The sequence below is a fragment of the Zalophus californianus genome, chromosome 6 (assembly GCF_009762305.2).
Source record: "Zalophus californianus isolate mZalCal1 chromosome 6, mZalCal1.pri.v2, whole genome shotgun sequence".
NCBI lineage: Eukaryota > Metazoa > Chordata > Mammalia > Carnivora > Otariidae > Zalophus > Zalophus californianus.
Genome location: NC_045600.1, coordinates 31,464,802 through 31,480,828, shown reverse-complemented (window position 1 = coordinate 31,480,828; position 16,027 = coordinate 31,464,802). Strand labels below are relative to the sequence as shown.

Below are 16,027 nucleotides of genomic sequence, written 5' to 3'. Positions count from 1 at the left end.
GAGAGAGAGCACAAGCAGAGGGGAGGAGTAGAGGGAGAGGGAGAAGCTGAACAGGGAGCCTGAGGCAGGGCTTGATCCCAGGACCCCAGGATCATGATCTGAGGCAACGCAGACACTTAACCAATTGAGCCACCCAGACACCTCAAGGCACCCTAATTTTAACGATCCTTTGATACTGTGACATTTCATTGACAGAATAACTATTCTACAGTAAAAGTGAGCACATATAACTACTAACTCAGAATTTCATTCTGCATAAAATAAGAAAAATAGTTAAGGCTCTAATGTGGAAGTAGGGCTGAGGACATGGGGAAGGCCGGTCACAAAGCCTCCAAAAAAACTGCCAATCTTCAGAGTGTGTAAAGATACTGGCTGTTGTTGGGCGCCTGGGTGGCTCAGATGGTTAAGCGTCTGCCTTCGGCTCAGGTCATGATCCCAAACTGGGATCGAGTCCTGCATTGGGCTCCCTGCTCCTTGGGAGCCTGCTTCTCCCTCTGCTTCTCTCTCTCTCTCTCCGTCTCTCATGAATAAATAAATAAAATCTTTAAAAAAAAAAAAAAGATCCTGGCTGTTGGTGAAGTGTGAGAATAGCAGAATCAGGGAATGTTAGCACACTTGGATGACTGATGGAACAGTACAGTGTATGTTCGAGTCACAACGTGATCAACACTCTTTCCATCAAAAGCAAAATGATCTGGTCCTTTTCTGTGGTCTTCCCATTACCCTTACAGCTTTCATACAGAAGTGGTAAACAGTCTTCAAATGCTGAAGGCTATGAGAAGGGCACAAGAACTTCCCAGAAAGAGTACATGACTAAAACTAAGGACCTAACCTGGCTGCTGCAGATAAGCTAGGTCATCAGAAAAATCTTTCATAATGTTTGCATCAATAGCAAGTACGAACCTTGGAGCTACAATCAAGATTTACTTATAAGGCTGGAAAAATGGGGTAAAAGCTTGTTGGCTTCACATAAACCACAGTGAAATGTATTCAACACATACATAAGCTTTCTTCAACTTCTTTGTGTGGCAGCCTACAGGTTTTGAAAGTGATAATGCTTTTGTGAGAAACTTCAATGTTCGGAGACCAAGAAAAAAAATCACTCAAGGGGAAAATTTAACTAAAGAACATTTATTCATTTTTCACTAAGACTTTATCTTGAGCATGTAACTAAACTGTCACTACCCCCCCACCCCAACCTGAAGGGTTAGTACAGCGAATGTTATAAAGTAGATATGAACAGTTTGAAGGACTGGAACCAAGATTAACTGACAAACAACTTCCATCTAAATTATCATAAAAATGTTTAAGTAAAAAAAAAAGGGAGGGGAAGGGGGCAATGGGGGTTTCAGATTGAACAAGATCCTCACATTTCATCTAATACCTTCCATCCTGGCTAGAGTACACCAAGATGGAGACAGGATTACTATAATACAGAGCCGCCACTGCAGCACGCTGTACACACCTGTGTTCCAAGCCCACCCCCAGCCCCCACTGCTTCTAACTCAGCTATTTCCCGGCCTGTTGGGCCTGCCGACGAAGGAGCACGTAGATCTTCTCTTTAATCCAGTCTTTGTTATAGGGCTGGTATGTCTGGGTATCAGCTCGGTAACTGAGGAACAGAAAGGGAGAAGCAAAGTTATAATGGTCAATTACTGTTGTGTTTTTAAAATCCTAAATTCTAACTGCCCAATGATGGCACAGATGTGCCATGTTTATACATGAACTTAATGAAAACATAAAAGAGCTGCTTACATTACTGTTGAATTTTAAGCCACAGGAACTTTAGACCACCAAGTACAATCTTAGAGGAGAAAAAGAAACCAAGATCTAAAAATCTTAAGTTAAATGCTCAATGTGTTACACATCTACTTCTTGACAAAGTATGACCAGAAACCGTGTGTTCTTTCTCCTATCTAGTTAACAACTTTTATGGTTTCTTTAGTAATTAAAATATAAAAACCAAACACTGGTACAAACTTGAGATTTGTTAAATTTATTTAGAATTAACTAAAAAATCTTTAAAAAAACATGTTCCTACCAAAAGATTTCCTCCCTGTAAGGTGTTAAGGGAAATCTTTTAACCTGTATTTCAGGATTTGTTTTTTTTTTTTGATTTTATTTATTCAGAGAGTGAGCGAGCATGCTCGAGTGTGCGAGCATGCTTGAGTGCACAAGCAAGGGGAGGGGCAGAGGGAGAAGCAGACTCTCCACTGAGCACGGAGCCCAATGTGGGACTTGATGCCAGGACCCTGGGATCATGACCTGAGCTGAAGGCAGATGCTCAAATGACTGAGCCACCCAGGTGCCCCAGAATTTGCTTCTTAAAATAAATCACGCTAGAGGCTGGTAGAGAATTAATGGAAGACATAGTAAGCTTCAAAATGGCTCTAATCAGAAGAGGAGGGTCAGGAGACTAAGGACCTGCGGCATTAGCAATGAGACTCCAGTGGGACTCCAGGCGTTCTGAGGCCAAGGTATCACCAAATAGCCAACCACTCAAGATATCTTTAGAAGACTCGAATAGTGACCTACCACTGAAATCTCACTGGTTAAGCAATAAAATCATTTTTGGGGTAAAAAAAAAATAAGGCTAGAGTATAAAAAAGGAGACAATAGTAACCAGAGATTGCACAAATAAAAATCACTTCAGTGTTTCAAAGCCATGTGCACCATGTGGTAGAAACACTACATGGCATCCAAGGGACACAAAGATACACTTTGCCTAAAAAAATAATAAAAAAAACCCAACCTAAAGGCTACTTTAGAAAAACAAAATTATCTAATTTATCAATTAGTACTTATCTGAATCAATTCACATAATCCTTATTACAACCCTGCAGGTAGGTACAAATTTTTTCTTAAGATTTTAATTTATTTATTTGTCAGAGAGAGAAGAACACACAAGCCGGGGGAGCAGCAGGCAGAGGGAGAGGGAGAAGCAGGCTCCCTGCTGAGGCGCTCGATCCCAGGACCCTGGGATCAGCTTAAAGACTGAGCCACCCAGGCGCCCTAGTAGTGCTTCCTAATTAAATAAGGGTTAATCTAGTCTGCTTCAGATATGGTTCAATAGTCTACAATATTTATATCAACACTGGAGAAGAACTAAAAAAAGAACAGAATTTTTCAGAACTGTATCAGGGTGGGACAGACTCATTTAAGATATTTATTTGGGGCAGGGGAAGTGCACGAGGTGGGGGGGAGAAGCAGAGGGAGAGGGACAAGCAGACTCCACACTAAGCACAAAGCTCAATGCAGGGCTCAATCCCAAGACCCTGAGATCATGACCTGAGATGAAATCAAGAGTCAGATGCTTAACCGACTAAGCCACCCAGGCGCCCCAACAAAACTTTCATATTGGGGTGCCTGGGTGGCTCAGTCGGTTAAGCATCTGACTTCGGCTCAGGTCATGATCTCAGGGTCCTGGGATTGTGTCCTATGTAGGGCTCCGTGCTCAGTGAGGTGTCTGCTTGACCCTTTTCCTTTGCCCCTCTCCCCCAGTCATGCTCTCACGTACACTCTCTCAAATAAAATCTTTAAAAACAAAAAAAAAAACCCTTTAAAAAAAGGGGGGGCCGCCTGGGTGGCTATCATTAAGCGTCTGCCTTCGGCTCAGGTCATGATCCCGGGGTCCTGGGATCGAGCCCGGTGTCAGGCTCCCTGCTCCGCGGGAAGGCTGCTTCTCCCTCTGCCCCTCCCCCTGCTCCTGCTTGCTCTTTCTCTCTCTCTCAAATGAATAAAAAAAAATCTTTGAAAAAAACAAAACAAAACAAAAAAAACCCCAAACCTTTCTTATTATTAATATATTTCATTAAAGACCAGACCTGGGGTACCTGGGTGGTTCCGTTGTTAAGCGTCTGCCTTGAGCTCGGTTCATGATCCCAGGGTTCTGGGATCGAGTCCTGCATCAGGCTCCCTGCTCAGCGGGAAGCCTGCTTCTCCCTCTCCCACTCCCCCTGCTCGTGTTCCCTCTCTGTCTCTGTCAAATAAATAAAAAATCTTAAAAAATAAAGACCAGACCTAAATCACTGGAATGTTCTGAGTTAGTTAAGTAAAACTCAAATATTCCAACAAAATACAAGTTTTTTTTTAAAGATTTTATTTATTTGAGAGAGAATGAGAGATGGAGAGCACGAGAGGGAAGAGGGTCAGAGGGAGAAACAGACTCCCCCCGATGCGGAACTCGATCCCGGGACTCCAGGATCATGACCTGAGCCGAAAGCAGTCGCTTAACCAACTGAACCACCCAGGTGCCCCAAAATACAAGTTTTCACTTTGGTGAAACAGCAAGTCATGGCCTGGCCCCAGTCATAATCCGGGAGTCACAGGAAGTGCCTGTGAGTAGGACGTATATATTTTTCAAAAACATATTTACTTCTATGACAGTATCTGCCATCTAAGATTCAAGCGCCTGATTACTGAAGATCATCTCATTGTAAGGTACTCTCATTTTCCTTTGTCATGAAAACGGAATCATCTTAGTTTTAACCCAAAGCGAACTGCTTTAGGACAAAGACTTTGAGGGGGGAAAAACCTAAAAAACAAAACAACCCCCCCCCCCCCAAAACAAACAAACAAATGACTTTGGTTTAAGAAACCAAGATCAGGACTTTGAACTTCTCAGCATTCTCTCTGCATACTAACTGCTCAATTAGCAAAATTCTCAAGCTTTTCCTGTGCCATTAGCTTTATGTTGCCAAATTAATTTATGAGCCATATGTAGATGAAATATTACTACATAGTAGTCAAACTGCAAAGATCAGTGTCAGGCATATAGTGAGCTCAGAATACCCTAAATCACCTCAAACAGCTGGATATACAACAGAAAAATACACCTTAAGAGAGAAGGTGGCTAATACTTACACAAGGCAGCTGAGGTCTGCCAGATCGTCAATAAAATCAAACAACTGACTGATATCATATGTGATAGAGGGACTGTTGGGATTCATTCTCTTCAGATGTTCTTCATACATTTTACAAACACCTAAGAGAGGAGAAAAACCAAGATCTTACAACTGTATAAACTTTAGATATAGACAGCATATATATAACATATATATATATAATACCACAATATTTTAATTTTTTTAAGGATTTAATTTTTTTAAGTAATCTCTACACCCAATGTGGGGCTTTAGCCTACAACCCTGAGATTGACAGTCGCATGCTCCACTGACTGAGCCAGTCACGCACCCCCTTATATTTATTTTTATGAAGTGGGCTGGGAAAAGAGTAAGTTGGTCACTTTTGTTTTAATGTTTGTCACTAGCAAATTTCTTTTAATTTTATATATTCACCAGAATGTTAAGTATTTTATGCCTGAAAAATAAAATAAAATAAAATGAGGGTGCCTGGGTGGCTCAGTTGGTTAAGTGACTGCCTTCGGCTCAGGTCATGATCCTGGAGTCCCAGGATCGAGTCACGCATCGGGCTCCCTGAGCAGGGAGTCTGCTTCTCCCTCTGACCCTCCCCCTTCTCATGCTCTATCTCATTCTCTCTCTCACATAAATAAATAAAAATAAAATGATTACTTCAAGCCACTAGGTCTAAAAGAACTTTAAAGACTTGGCATATGAGAGTTCAAACAAGTGATGACAGTGCCTTTTTTTTAAAATATTTATTTATTCATGAGAGACAGAGGGAGAGAGAGAGAGGGAGAGAGAGAGAGAGGGAGAGAGAGAGAGAGAAGCAGAGGGAGAAGCAGGCTCCCAAGGAGCAGGGAGCCCAATGTGGGACTTGATCCCAGGACCCTGGGATCATGACCTGAGCCAAAGGCAGACACTCAATCATCTGAGCCACCCAGGCGCCCAACAGTGTGTCTTATCAGGTTTTTCAATAAACAATATTCCTAAAGCCTCAGAATAAAGAAAAACACCACATTTGGGAATGATGGATGACAAATAGAGAGAGGCTTTTCTATCCTGCTTTCAAATTTTGATACAATACAAAAAACAAGCAAAAACAAAACTGGCACTGAGGAAGAGACTGTCATGAGTACTTTAAAAGACTGGACTCTGGATTCAGAGACTTGAATTCTAGTTCTGTCCTTTACTAATGACTCCATCCCCAGAACCCTACTTGTCAAATGGTGAGGACAACAATATTCTTGATGGAGCTATGGTGAAGGTTATGCAAAATGATGCATGTAAAAGCATTAGCCCATGTAAGAGCACGTAGATACTCAAATATGTCATAAAAAGACAATGAACAAAATCAGAGAGCAAGCACACATTAACATAATTATCTAAAGAGCACATTTAATTTTATTCAGTGACATACTCCTGTTGTTCCCACACAATGGAAACATAACCTTTTCTGTCCATTCCCACTATCAAATGCTTTTAATACCACTATGATGAATGAACAAGCGAATAAATGTCATCTGGGAAAACATGTCCTATCCTCTACACTCAGGTCCTTCATGTACCTCTAAATTGACTTCGAAAATTTCCCAATAGAAAGTAATATTAAAAAAAAAAACCATTAAGTAATATTCAACTACAGATCTATGAAAAACTGAGTTAGGGTTTCTGACTGATACTGGTACACCACACCATGATCACAGAGTACCACTCATGAGTTACTGAACAGAAAGGTCAAAGTAGAAAGGAAATAAAAATCAGGAAAATGAATTCACCATGTATCTTAGGAAGGCACTGACCCATTGCTACCATGATATTTAATGGTGAAAGACTAGATACTTTCCCACTCAGATTAGGAAGAACACTACAATATCTACTCTGTCATTTGTAGTCAACATTGTACTGGAGGTTCTGGCCAGGGTGACCTGACAAGAAAAATAAACAGCAGGCATTCAGATTGGAAAAAAAAGAAGTGTAACTCCTCTCTTCACAGAGGACACGATCTTGTATACACAACATCCTAAGGAAACCACACACACACACACACACACACACACACACGCGTGCGCGCGCAAAACCATTAGAACTAATAAACGAATACAGCAGAACTGCAGGACATGAATATACAAAATTCAACTGTATGTCTATACCCCAACAATAAACGATCTAAAATTAAGAAAACAGCTCCATGTACAACAGCATCAAAAAATAAAATTCTTAGGAATAAATTTAATAATAAAAAGCAGAGAGGGCGCCTGGGTGGCTCAGTTGTTTAAGCGACTGCCTTCGGCTCAGGTCATGATCCTGGAGTCCTGCGATCGAGTCCCGCATTAGGCTCCCTGCTCAGCGGGGAGTCTGCTTCTCCCTCTGACTCTCCCCCTCTCATGTTCTCTATCACTCTCTCAATAAATAAATAAAAATCTTTAAAAAAAATAATAAAAAGCACAGAATGTACACTGAAAACTACAAAATGTCACTTAAAGATTTAAATAAATGGAAGATCTCATGTTCATTGATCAGGAGACTTAAATATTAAGATGGTAATGCTCCCCAGGGACACCTGGGTGGCTCAGTCAGTTAAGCATCCAACTCTTGATTTCAGCTTAGGTCATGATCTCAGAGTCCTGAGATCTGAGCCCCTCATCAGGTTCCCGGCTCAGTGGGGAGCCTGCTCCTCCCGCCCCTGCTCATGCTTTCTCTCAAATAAATAAGTCTTTAAAAAAAAAAAAGACGGTAATGACCCCCAAAATGGTCTATAAATTCAATGTAATCCCTATCAAAATCCAACCTAATTTTGCAGAAACTGACAAGCTGATCTTAAATTTGATATGAAAATACAAGAGGCCCAGGATAACCCAAAAGATCTAGAAAAAACAAAGCTGGGAAGACTCACACTTACCAATTCCAAAACTTACTATGAAATTACACTAACAAAGACAGTATGGTACTGCTTCTACATAAGTATGGGCATACAGATCAATGCAATAGAAAAGAGGGTCCACAAATAAACCCTCACATTTATGGTCAATTGTTTTTTGATCAGGATACAAAGACAAAACTTGATGAGGAAAGAACAGTCTTTTCAACAAATGGTGGTAGGACAACTGGAGAGTCACATGGAAAAGAATAAAGTTGGGCCCACACTTCACATCATAAATGGCCCAGAGACCTAAATATAAGAGCCCAAACTATAACACACATGGAAGAAAATACAGGCACAGATTTTCATGACTTTTTTTTTTTTTTTAAGATTTTATTTATTTATTTGACAGAGAGAGACACAGTGAGAGAGGGAACACAGGCGGGGGAGCAGGGAGCCTGATGCAGGGCTCAATCCTAGGACCCTGGGATCACGACCCAAGCTGAAGGCAGACGCTTAACTACTGAGCCACCCAGGCACCCCGATTTTCATGACCTTGAACAAGGCAATGGAATCTCAGATATGGCACCAAAACCAGGAGAGGGAAAAAATAAATTGGAGTTCATCAAAATTTAAAACTTTTGTGCTTCAAAGGGCACTATCAAGAAAGTGAAAAGATAAGCCACAGACTGGGAGAAAATCTCTGCAAAACATTTATCTTGATAAAGTACTAGCATCCAAAAAAAGAACTCCTAAAACTCAACAATTAAAAGAAGTAAACACCCGGGCACCTGGGTGGCTCAGTTGGTTAAGCGACTGCCTTCAGCTCAGGTCATGATCCTGGAGTCCTGGGATCGAGTCCCACATCCGACTCCCTGCTCCGCAGGGAGTCTGCTTCTCTCTCTGACCCTCCCCCCCTCTTGTGCTCTCTGTCTCATTCTTTCTCTCTCAAATAAACACCTCAATTAAAAAGTAGGCAAGGGATCTGAACAGATACCTCACCAAGGAAGATACACAGATGGCAAATAAGCATGATGCAAAGAAAACTACAAATTAAAACAAGATATCGCCATATACCTATTAGAATGACAGAAATCCAAAACACTGACAGCACCAAATGCTGCTAAGAATGTGGAGCAATAGACATTCTCATTCATTGCTGGTGAGAATGCAAAATGGTGCAGCCACATCTGAAGACAGTTTGTCAGCTTTTTACAAAGCTAAACACATTCTTACCATATGATGCAACAATCACATTCCTTAGTTTACCCAAAGGGGTTGAAAACTTAGGTACACACAGAAATCTGCACTCGAATGTTTGTAGCAGCTGTATCATAACCGCCAATACCCGGAAGCAATTATGATGTCCTTCAGTAGGTGAATGGATAACCAAACTGTGGTATATCCAAATGACAGATTACTGAGCAATAAAAAGAAATGAGCTATTAGGCCATGAAAAGGTATTGAAGAATCTTAAAAGCACACTCTATGGGGGTGCACCTGGGTGGCTCAATTCATTAAACGTCTGACTTCGGCTCAGATCATGATCTCAGGGTCCTGGGATCCCTGCTCAGCGGGGAGTCTGCTTGTCTCTCTCCCTCTGCCCCTCCCCCTGCTTGTACGCTAACAAATAAATAGTATCTTTAAAAACAAAAAAACCCCACTGTTCTGTGAAAGAGCCAACCTGAAAAAGCTATATACTGTGTAATTTCAACTACCTGACATTTTGGAAAAGGTGATGCTATGAAGACATTAAAAAGGTAAGTGGTTGCCAGAGGTTTGGAGGAACAGATGAAACACTAGATTTTCAGGGCAGTAAATGGTAGATACTTTTCGCTATATAAGCCAAAACCCATAAAATGTCCAAAGCAAAGACTGAACACTAATGTAAACTATGGCCTTGGTTCTACAATGGTAACTAATGTATCACACTAATACAGGATGTTAAGTAGTAGGGGAAACTGGAAGGAGAGGGTAGAGAAGAAGGGGTGTGATAGAATTCTCTGTACTTTTTAATCAATTTTCCTGTAAACCTACAACTACTCTAAAAAAACTAAATCTATTAATTTAAAAAGACATGGAAGAACCTCAAATGCATATTGCTGAGTGAAACCAGCCAGTTGAAAGGGCGACATATGGTAATGATTCCAACTCTACGACATTTTGGAAAAGGCAAACTATGGAGGGGACAGTAAGACCAATAGTTGTCAGGAGGCAAAGGGTGAAGTGGGGAGGAGGAATGACAGGTGGAGCACAGGAATTTTTAGGTAAGTGAAAACTGTTCTGTATGATACCGTACCAATGGATATATGATGTTATACATTTGGTAAAACCCACAGAACTGTACAACACGAAGAATGAGCTTTAGTTAATAATAACAGACTTCAGTTAATAGTAGCCTTTAGTTAATAATAATGTATCAATACTGGGTTCATGGGAGCGCCTGGGTGGCTCAGTTGGTTAAGCATCTGCCTTTGGCTCAGGTCATGATCTCAGGGTCCTGGGATCAAGCCCCGTGTCCAGCTCCCTGCTCAGGAGGTAGTCCGCTTCTCCCTCCACCTCCTCCCCTCTCCCCCCGGCTTGTGCTTGTGTGCACTCTCTCTCTCTCAAATAATCCTTAAAAAAAATATTGGGTTCATCAACTATAACAAACGTACCACACCAATGGAAGGTGTTATTAATGGGGGAAACTGTGGAGGTGGGGAAAGGGAGTACAAGGAAACCTTAAACTGCTCTAGAAATAAATAAAATAAATTATCTAGAAATAAATAAAATTAAATTAAAAAGAAAAAGTCAGGCTTCACCAAAATCAACAGAGGTTGGCAAAGTACCTGCAGAATCAAGGACCAAACATAATAATACAGATAAGGCACTAACGTGCCAAGGCAGCATGTGCACAAAGTCTACCATAATGGTCAGCAGAGGAAGGGTCCTGAAATGAGAGAAGAACAAGAGCTCCTCTTCTTTTGAAATTAAAGAGAATCTGCAATCAGGAAGGCATGGTGCCAACTTAACCTAGGTGTCTCTCGTTATTACTAGTAGTTTCTTCCCACAGATCTACCCACTGTTGGCTTTACAAGGACAGATTTTAAGGCTAACCCAGTTAGCTTTGGATAATCAACAAATTCAGAGACATGCCCAGCAGCAAAAACAATGAATATAAAATCTTCATAGCAAGAAGTGAAGAATGGACAATTTGCTAAAAAGGGTACAGAATGTGCACAACTGGTTTACTTGATATAATGATTAAATGTAAGGATGAATCCAATTTGTGATGATCCAATCTATGTGCTCTCATCTAATGGTTTACTGAGTAAAGAAACATTAAGGGCAGTAATTTCCTTCAGGGTGGTGTCAGCTTATCAAATGCATAATAAATTATACTTATTTCGTTCCATTTGCCTTTATTCTCTGAGCTAATTTTTATTTTCTAACACTCTCATGGAGCGTAACCAAACCTCAACAGCTTTTAATGTTTATTTATTCAATGAGCAGACTAATAGGTTCTGAAGGTATCCCTAGAGCCTGTCTTAACAACTCTATAGTGCTTGAGTTTAACGAGAATACATAAGGAATAACTGTAAGATATTTACATATCATAACAAATACTGGAGTATCAACATAACAAAGGGAGGCTTCAGAAAGTCATTCATTGTAATCATGAGCTGGATAAAAAAAATATTTGCAGCAGAAAGACAGTATATATAATCAATGTTTCAGTATTCAACAAATATGGTCCTTAATATCCTCCTTCCCTGTTCAAATTAATAATTCAAGAAATCTGGAGGAAAAACAAGCCCAGTTCCTAAATGAGACATGTTCTAATAGTGAAGGTTAGGAAAACAAAAACAAAAACTCTTGATTAGTGTTTAAACTCACCTTCCATGCATTCATTCACAGATTCATAGTCAGCATAAGTTCTGCCTTCTGGCCTCTTGGTAGGCTGTACCAGCAAAATGGTGTGAGACTGCAGGGGGAAAAGTGATTTCAACATAAGTTTCTAACTCATATTTGAGAAATTCACAGTATGATATAAAATTCCCAGTCATGACACAATCATTGGTTATTAAAACACTATTAAGGTGCCTGTCCTACATTTATGCCTTTGTGTAAGCGTGGTGTCAGAAGGTGGACTGATAGCTTCTCTGTAAGGACTCCCAGTCCTTTTTTTTTTTTTTTTAAAGATTTTATTTATTTACTTGAGAGAGAGAGAGGGCACGAGCCAGAGCACAAGCAGGGGGAGCAGTACAGGGAGAGGGAGAAGCAGACTGCCAACTGAGCACGGAGCCCAACATGGGGCTTGATCTCATGACCTGAGCCGAAGGCAGCCACTCAACCAACTGAGCCACCCAGGCACCCCAGGTCTCCGAGTCCTTAAGGGCTGTTTTCTCCAACTGTTGTACTTACTGCCTGTAAGCAATCAGCATAAGCTACCTTGTACTGTTTTTTTTTTCTTTCCTATCTTTCTCCCCAACTAGATCATATTATATTTTATTGTGAGAAACATAAGTATATATGTAGACGTGACTCCACTGTTGTGCTAAGGTTGGAAAAAACATAAATCGGATCCAGTGCTTACAGTCATTAATAGTGTTTCTCTTTTTCTCCTTTTAACAGCCTACATCTGAGTTTTTATTAAGGGACTGAATAGGGCTGGAGATAGAAAGTGACCAGTGGAGATAGAAAACCTAAGTGGGTTTATGAGAGCACAAGCAGAGGGAAAGGGAGAAGCAGACTCCCCTTGAGCAGGGAGCCCGACATGGGGCTCAATCTCATGACCTGAGCCAAAGACAGCCACCCAACCAACTGAGCCACCCAGGTGCCCCAGGTCTCCCAGTCCTTAAGGGCTGTTTTCTCCAACAGTTGTACTTACTGCGTGTAAGCATTCAGCATAAGCTACCTTGTACTGTTTTTTTTCTTTCCTATATTTCTTCCCAACCAGATCATAAACCCACTTAGGTTTTCTATCTCCACTGGTCACTTTCTATCTCTAGCCCTATTAAGTCCCTTAATAAAAACTCAGATGTAGGCTGATAAAAGGAGAAAAAGGGAAACACTGTTAATGACTGTAAGCACTGGATCCGATTTATGTTTTTTCCAACATGAAGGCAGAAGATAAATGGGCAGTATAAAATTAATATATAGTTAACATTACCCTAGAAAAACCATTAAACTATTCACCCAGTAGATGACTCACCTTAAGAGGCTATACTATCTCAAAATCACGTATTTTTAAACACTAGAATCACACAAAATAGATGATCAACTGTGACAACTGTGAATATGCCTGAAGAACAGCAGATAGACTTAACATCTTCCACCTCATCACGCTCAGTAGGGGACATGTTTTTGTTAGTGGGTCTATTTCAAAGTTTCTCAACTCTGTATTTTTACAATTTGGGCTTGAAGGGGACTCCTTATAGAGGTAGTCCTGTGCACTGTGGGATGTTTAGAAGCATCCCTGGCCTATTCCCACTAAATACCAGTAGCACTTGAACCCCCTGCCCCCACCTAGGCAAAACTGTGACAACCAAAAATGTCTCCAAATTATTGGTCCTATCGAAATTATGGCCCCTTCAATCTTACGCCAAGTGTGTAAGGTCGATTAATTAAATGCAAGTATGATGCAACCTCACTGTACACCCAGTCTTCAAACTATTCACATCCTTCTCTTTTACTGTACTATTATTTCGGGGTCCAAAAAATCCTTTATGACAGGTCCCCCAAACTGTTTTGAAATGATCAGAATTTTCAACCATCAAGATATTGGAACTGAACAGTTGAGGCCTAGAGTTTCTGAATAAGCACCAAAAAAACCCAGTACTCTGAACACTATTTAAAAAGCAAAGAAATTGCTCATATTCTTCCCTCCCCATCAAGAACTAGCTCATTCTGATGAAAAGTTTGATTTGAGATAAAAACAGACACTGGTGACGAGATGAAGGGTAAGTGGCCTTTGTTAAATAGGCATTATAAACCAAAGAAACCATTTTATTAGATTATTTGTTATACAGAATTTTTTCTAAGTCACTCAAAAAAAAAAAAAAAAACCCAGTAGTTTTGATGGGTCATATGTTGAGAAGAAAATAATTTTATAGAAACCACACTAGCATTCCTGCATTAGGGCTCGCTCTGTATATTAGCCACACCAGTTGCTACTATATTAATTTTGTTCTCATTCTAATGCAAATTAAGGGACTAATTTACTTAAGAGAGTAAAGATATGGAAATGGCTATTCAGTATGCTACTTTTTACATCTAGTCTTAGAATGAACTTCTGACAAAGCTCACTATTTTCAATACTTACTACCCAAAGATTAGGATTAAAAACTAAGAACAAAAAATGACTAAATTTACAAATCTGTAATTGAAATGAGCATTTTTTAAAAAATATTTTACTTATTTATTTGACAGAAAGACACAGCGAGAGAGGGAACAAGCAGAGGGAGAGGGAGAGGGAGAAGCAGGCCTCCCGCCAAGCAGGGAGCCCGATGTGGGGCTCGATCCACGACCCTGGGATCATGACCTGAGCCGAAGGCAGACGCTTAACGACTGAGCCACCCAGGCGCCCCAAAACGAGTATTAAGTGGCTGTGCTTTCCTATTAACATTTTAAGATCATAAAACTTCAATCAGTTTTGATCACTTTCTTCTTACTGGAGTTATTTTTGAAGCTGTTTGGTCTTATTAAAAAACAAATATATATGCAAAATGTAAGTACATATAAGCAAATACATATGTACTTAAATTTCTCACAATAGAAAAAAAATTGCAAAATCTAAATCAGGAAAAGGTATGCAGAATTACCTTAATAAAATTCTTATTCTCTCTGATTACCAGGCACAAGTCAATCACTTTAATAGTTAATCCTGACTTACTTTTTACAAGTCTCACACACTTCAAGAATCATTCTACTGCTACAGAAAAACAATACATACGATTTGCACATTAGCTTCAAATGCTTCTCCCAAACTACCAAAAAAAAAAACCACCAAACAACCCACACCTAAAGCTTTTATCTTTAATAATGCAAAGGTATTTAAGACTATTGAACCAATAATTGTTTTATATACAAATTCTAATTTTTAATGCTACTTGGACTGAGAAGGAATTATCACTGATATTTGCCCAACAATGGGTTATTAATTGCTGTCACTTCCTCAGATTTTAATCTAAGCAGTATAACACAATACCAAATAGTGACATAAAAGGCAAAGAAGGAAACTATAAGAGATCAAAGACTTGTCCAAGGTCACATTGCTAGTTATGACAAAACAAGAACTGGAAACCCAGTCTTCTAATTCCTGGTCCTCTCTGGGAAACCATGTCGGGTCAAACATCGAACATTTCAATTCAGAAAAGTACAACCTCAAAAAGTTCCTTGCCAACATCAGCTGTGTAACTTAACAGAAACTGCGGCAAACAGAAAACGAAAGCTGAAGTGTGGAAGTAACCATGATTCCTCATAATCCCTGTGAAGCATCTCCGTTTTGGTGGAATAAAATAAAAAATACAAACAAAATACCCAGTCACTCCACTACCACCCCGATCAGATTCTAAGGAACCCTCAGCTGAGCCTATGTTTTCAGCTTTCAGTCCCAAGAGAATGAGTACGAACACGATCGAGGGCTGGGAGAAACGCCAAATCAGGCATCTGGGGTCTTGGAAAAGAGAAAAAACGTTATATGTATATTTAAAGACAGAGCACAGCAAAACAAAAGAGAATAGTTGAGAAAGCGCACTACAAAGCGAAGACGACCCCTCCCGGCCCACACGCGGGGTGCAGTACACTGAATCTGTCAGGTTTGGGAACAGGTTTGTCAGACATCCCTCGGCCATTGTTCCTACATTGGGCCAGAGAGTCTGGAGGGAAAAAACAGCATCCCCCGCCTGCCTCTACCAAGCTGCAATTGGGAGAGAGCGCATCCCCCACACCGCACGCCTCGCCGGAGCCGCAGGCGGGCGCGCAAACGTAGGGCGGACCCGGGCTCCGGGGCCTAGTGCCAGGCCAAGCGTCTCCGCGGCGGGAAGGGGAAGGGTCCGGTCACAAGCTGGTGGGCCGGGGAGCTGCACGCTCGCGCTGGATGGGGTGGGGAAAAGATGTATGGGACTGAGACCGCCCCGGAGGCTGGGGGACCGGGGAGCCGCTGAGGCCTTTCTCACCATCGCGCCAAACTCTCTCGCTGCAGCCGCTGCCTACACCGCCGCCGCACACGAGCTTAGCCGCAACGCCGCCAACAGCCAATCCCCGCGAGAGGAGCCGACGGAAGTCGTCAGAAACGCACCGCGAAAGAGCCTTTTGGACC

The 16,027-nt window shown here is 41.0% G+C and overlaps 1 protein-coding gene across 1 annotated transcript; it reads right to left on the bottom strand.

The window, feature by feature from the left end:
- Window positions 1–1,111: 1,111 nt before the first annotated feature.
- Window positions 1,112–16,020, bottom strand: ERH (ERH mRNA splicing and mitosis factor). Its single transcript, XM_035727969.1, has 4 exons — window positions 15,885–16,020; window positions 11,602–11,689; window positions 4,864–4,984; window positions 1,112–1,612 (listed from the first exon to the last, which is right to left on the bottom strand). The coding sequence occupies exons 1-4, from the start codon at window positions 15,885–15,887 to the stop codon at window positions 1,510–1,512; spliced, it is 315 nt and encodes a 104-aa protein (XP_035583862.1). The 5' UTR covers window positions 15,888–16,020; the 3' UTR covers window positions 1,112–1,509.
- Window positions 16,021–16,027: the final 7 nt, after the last annotated feature.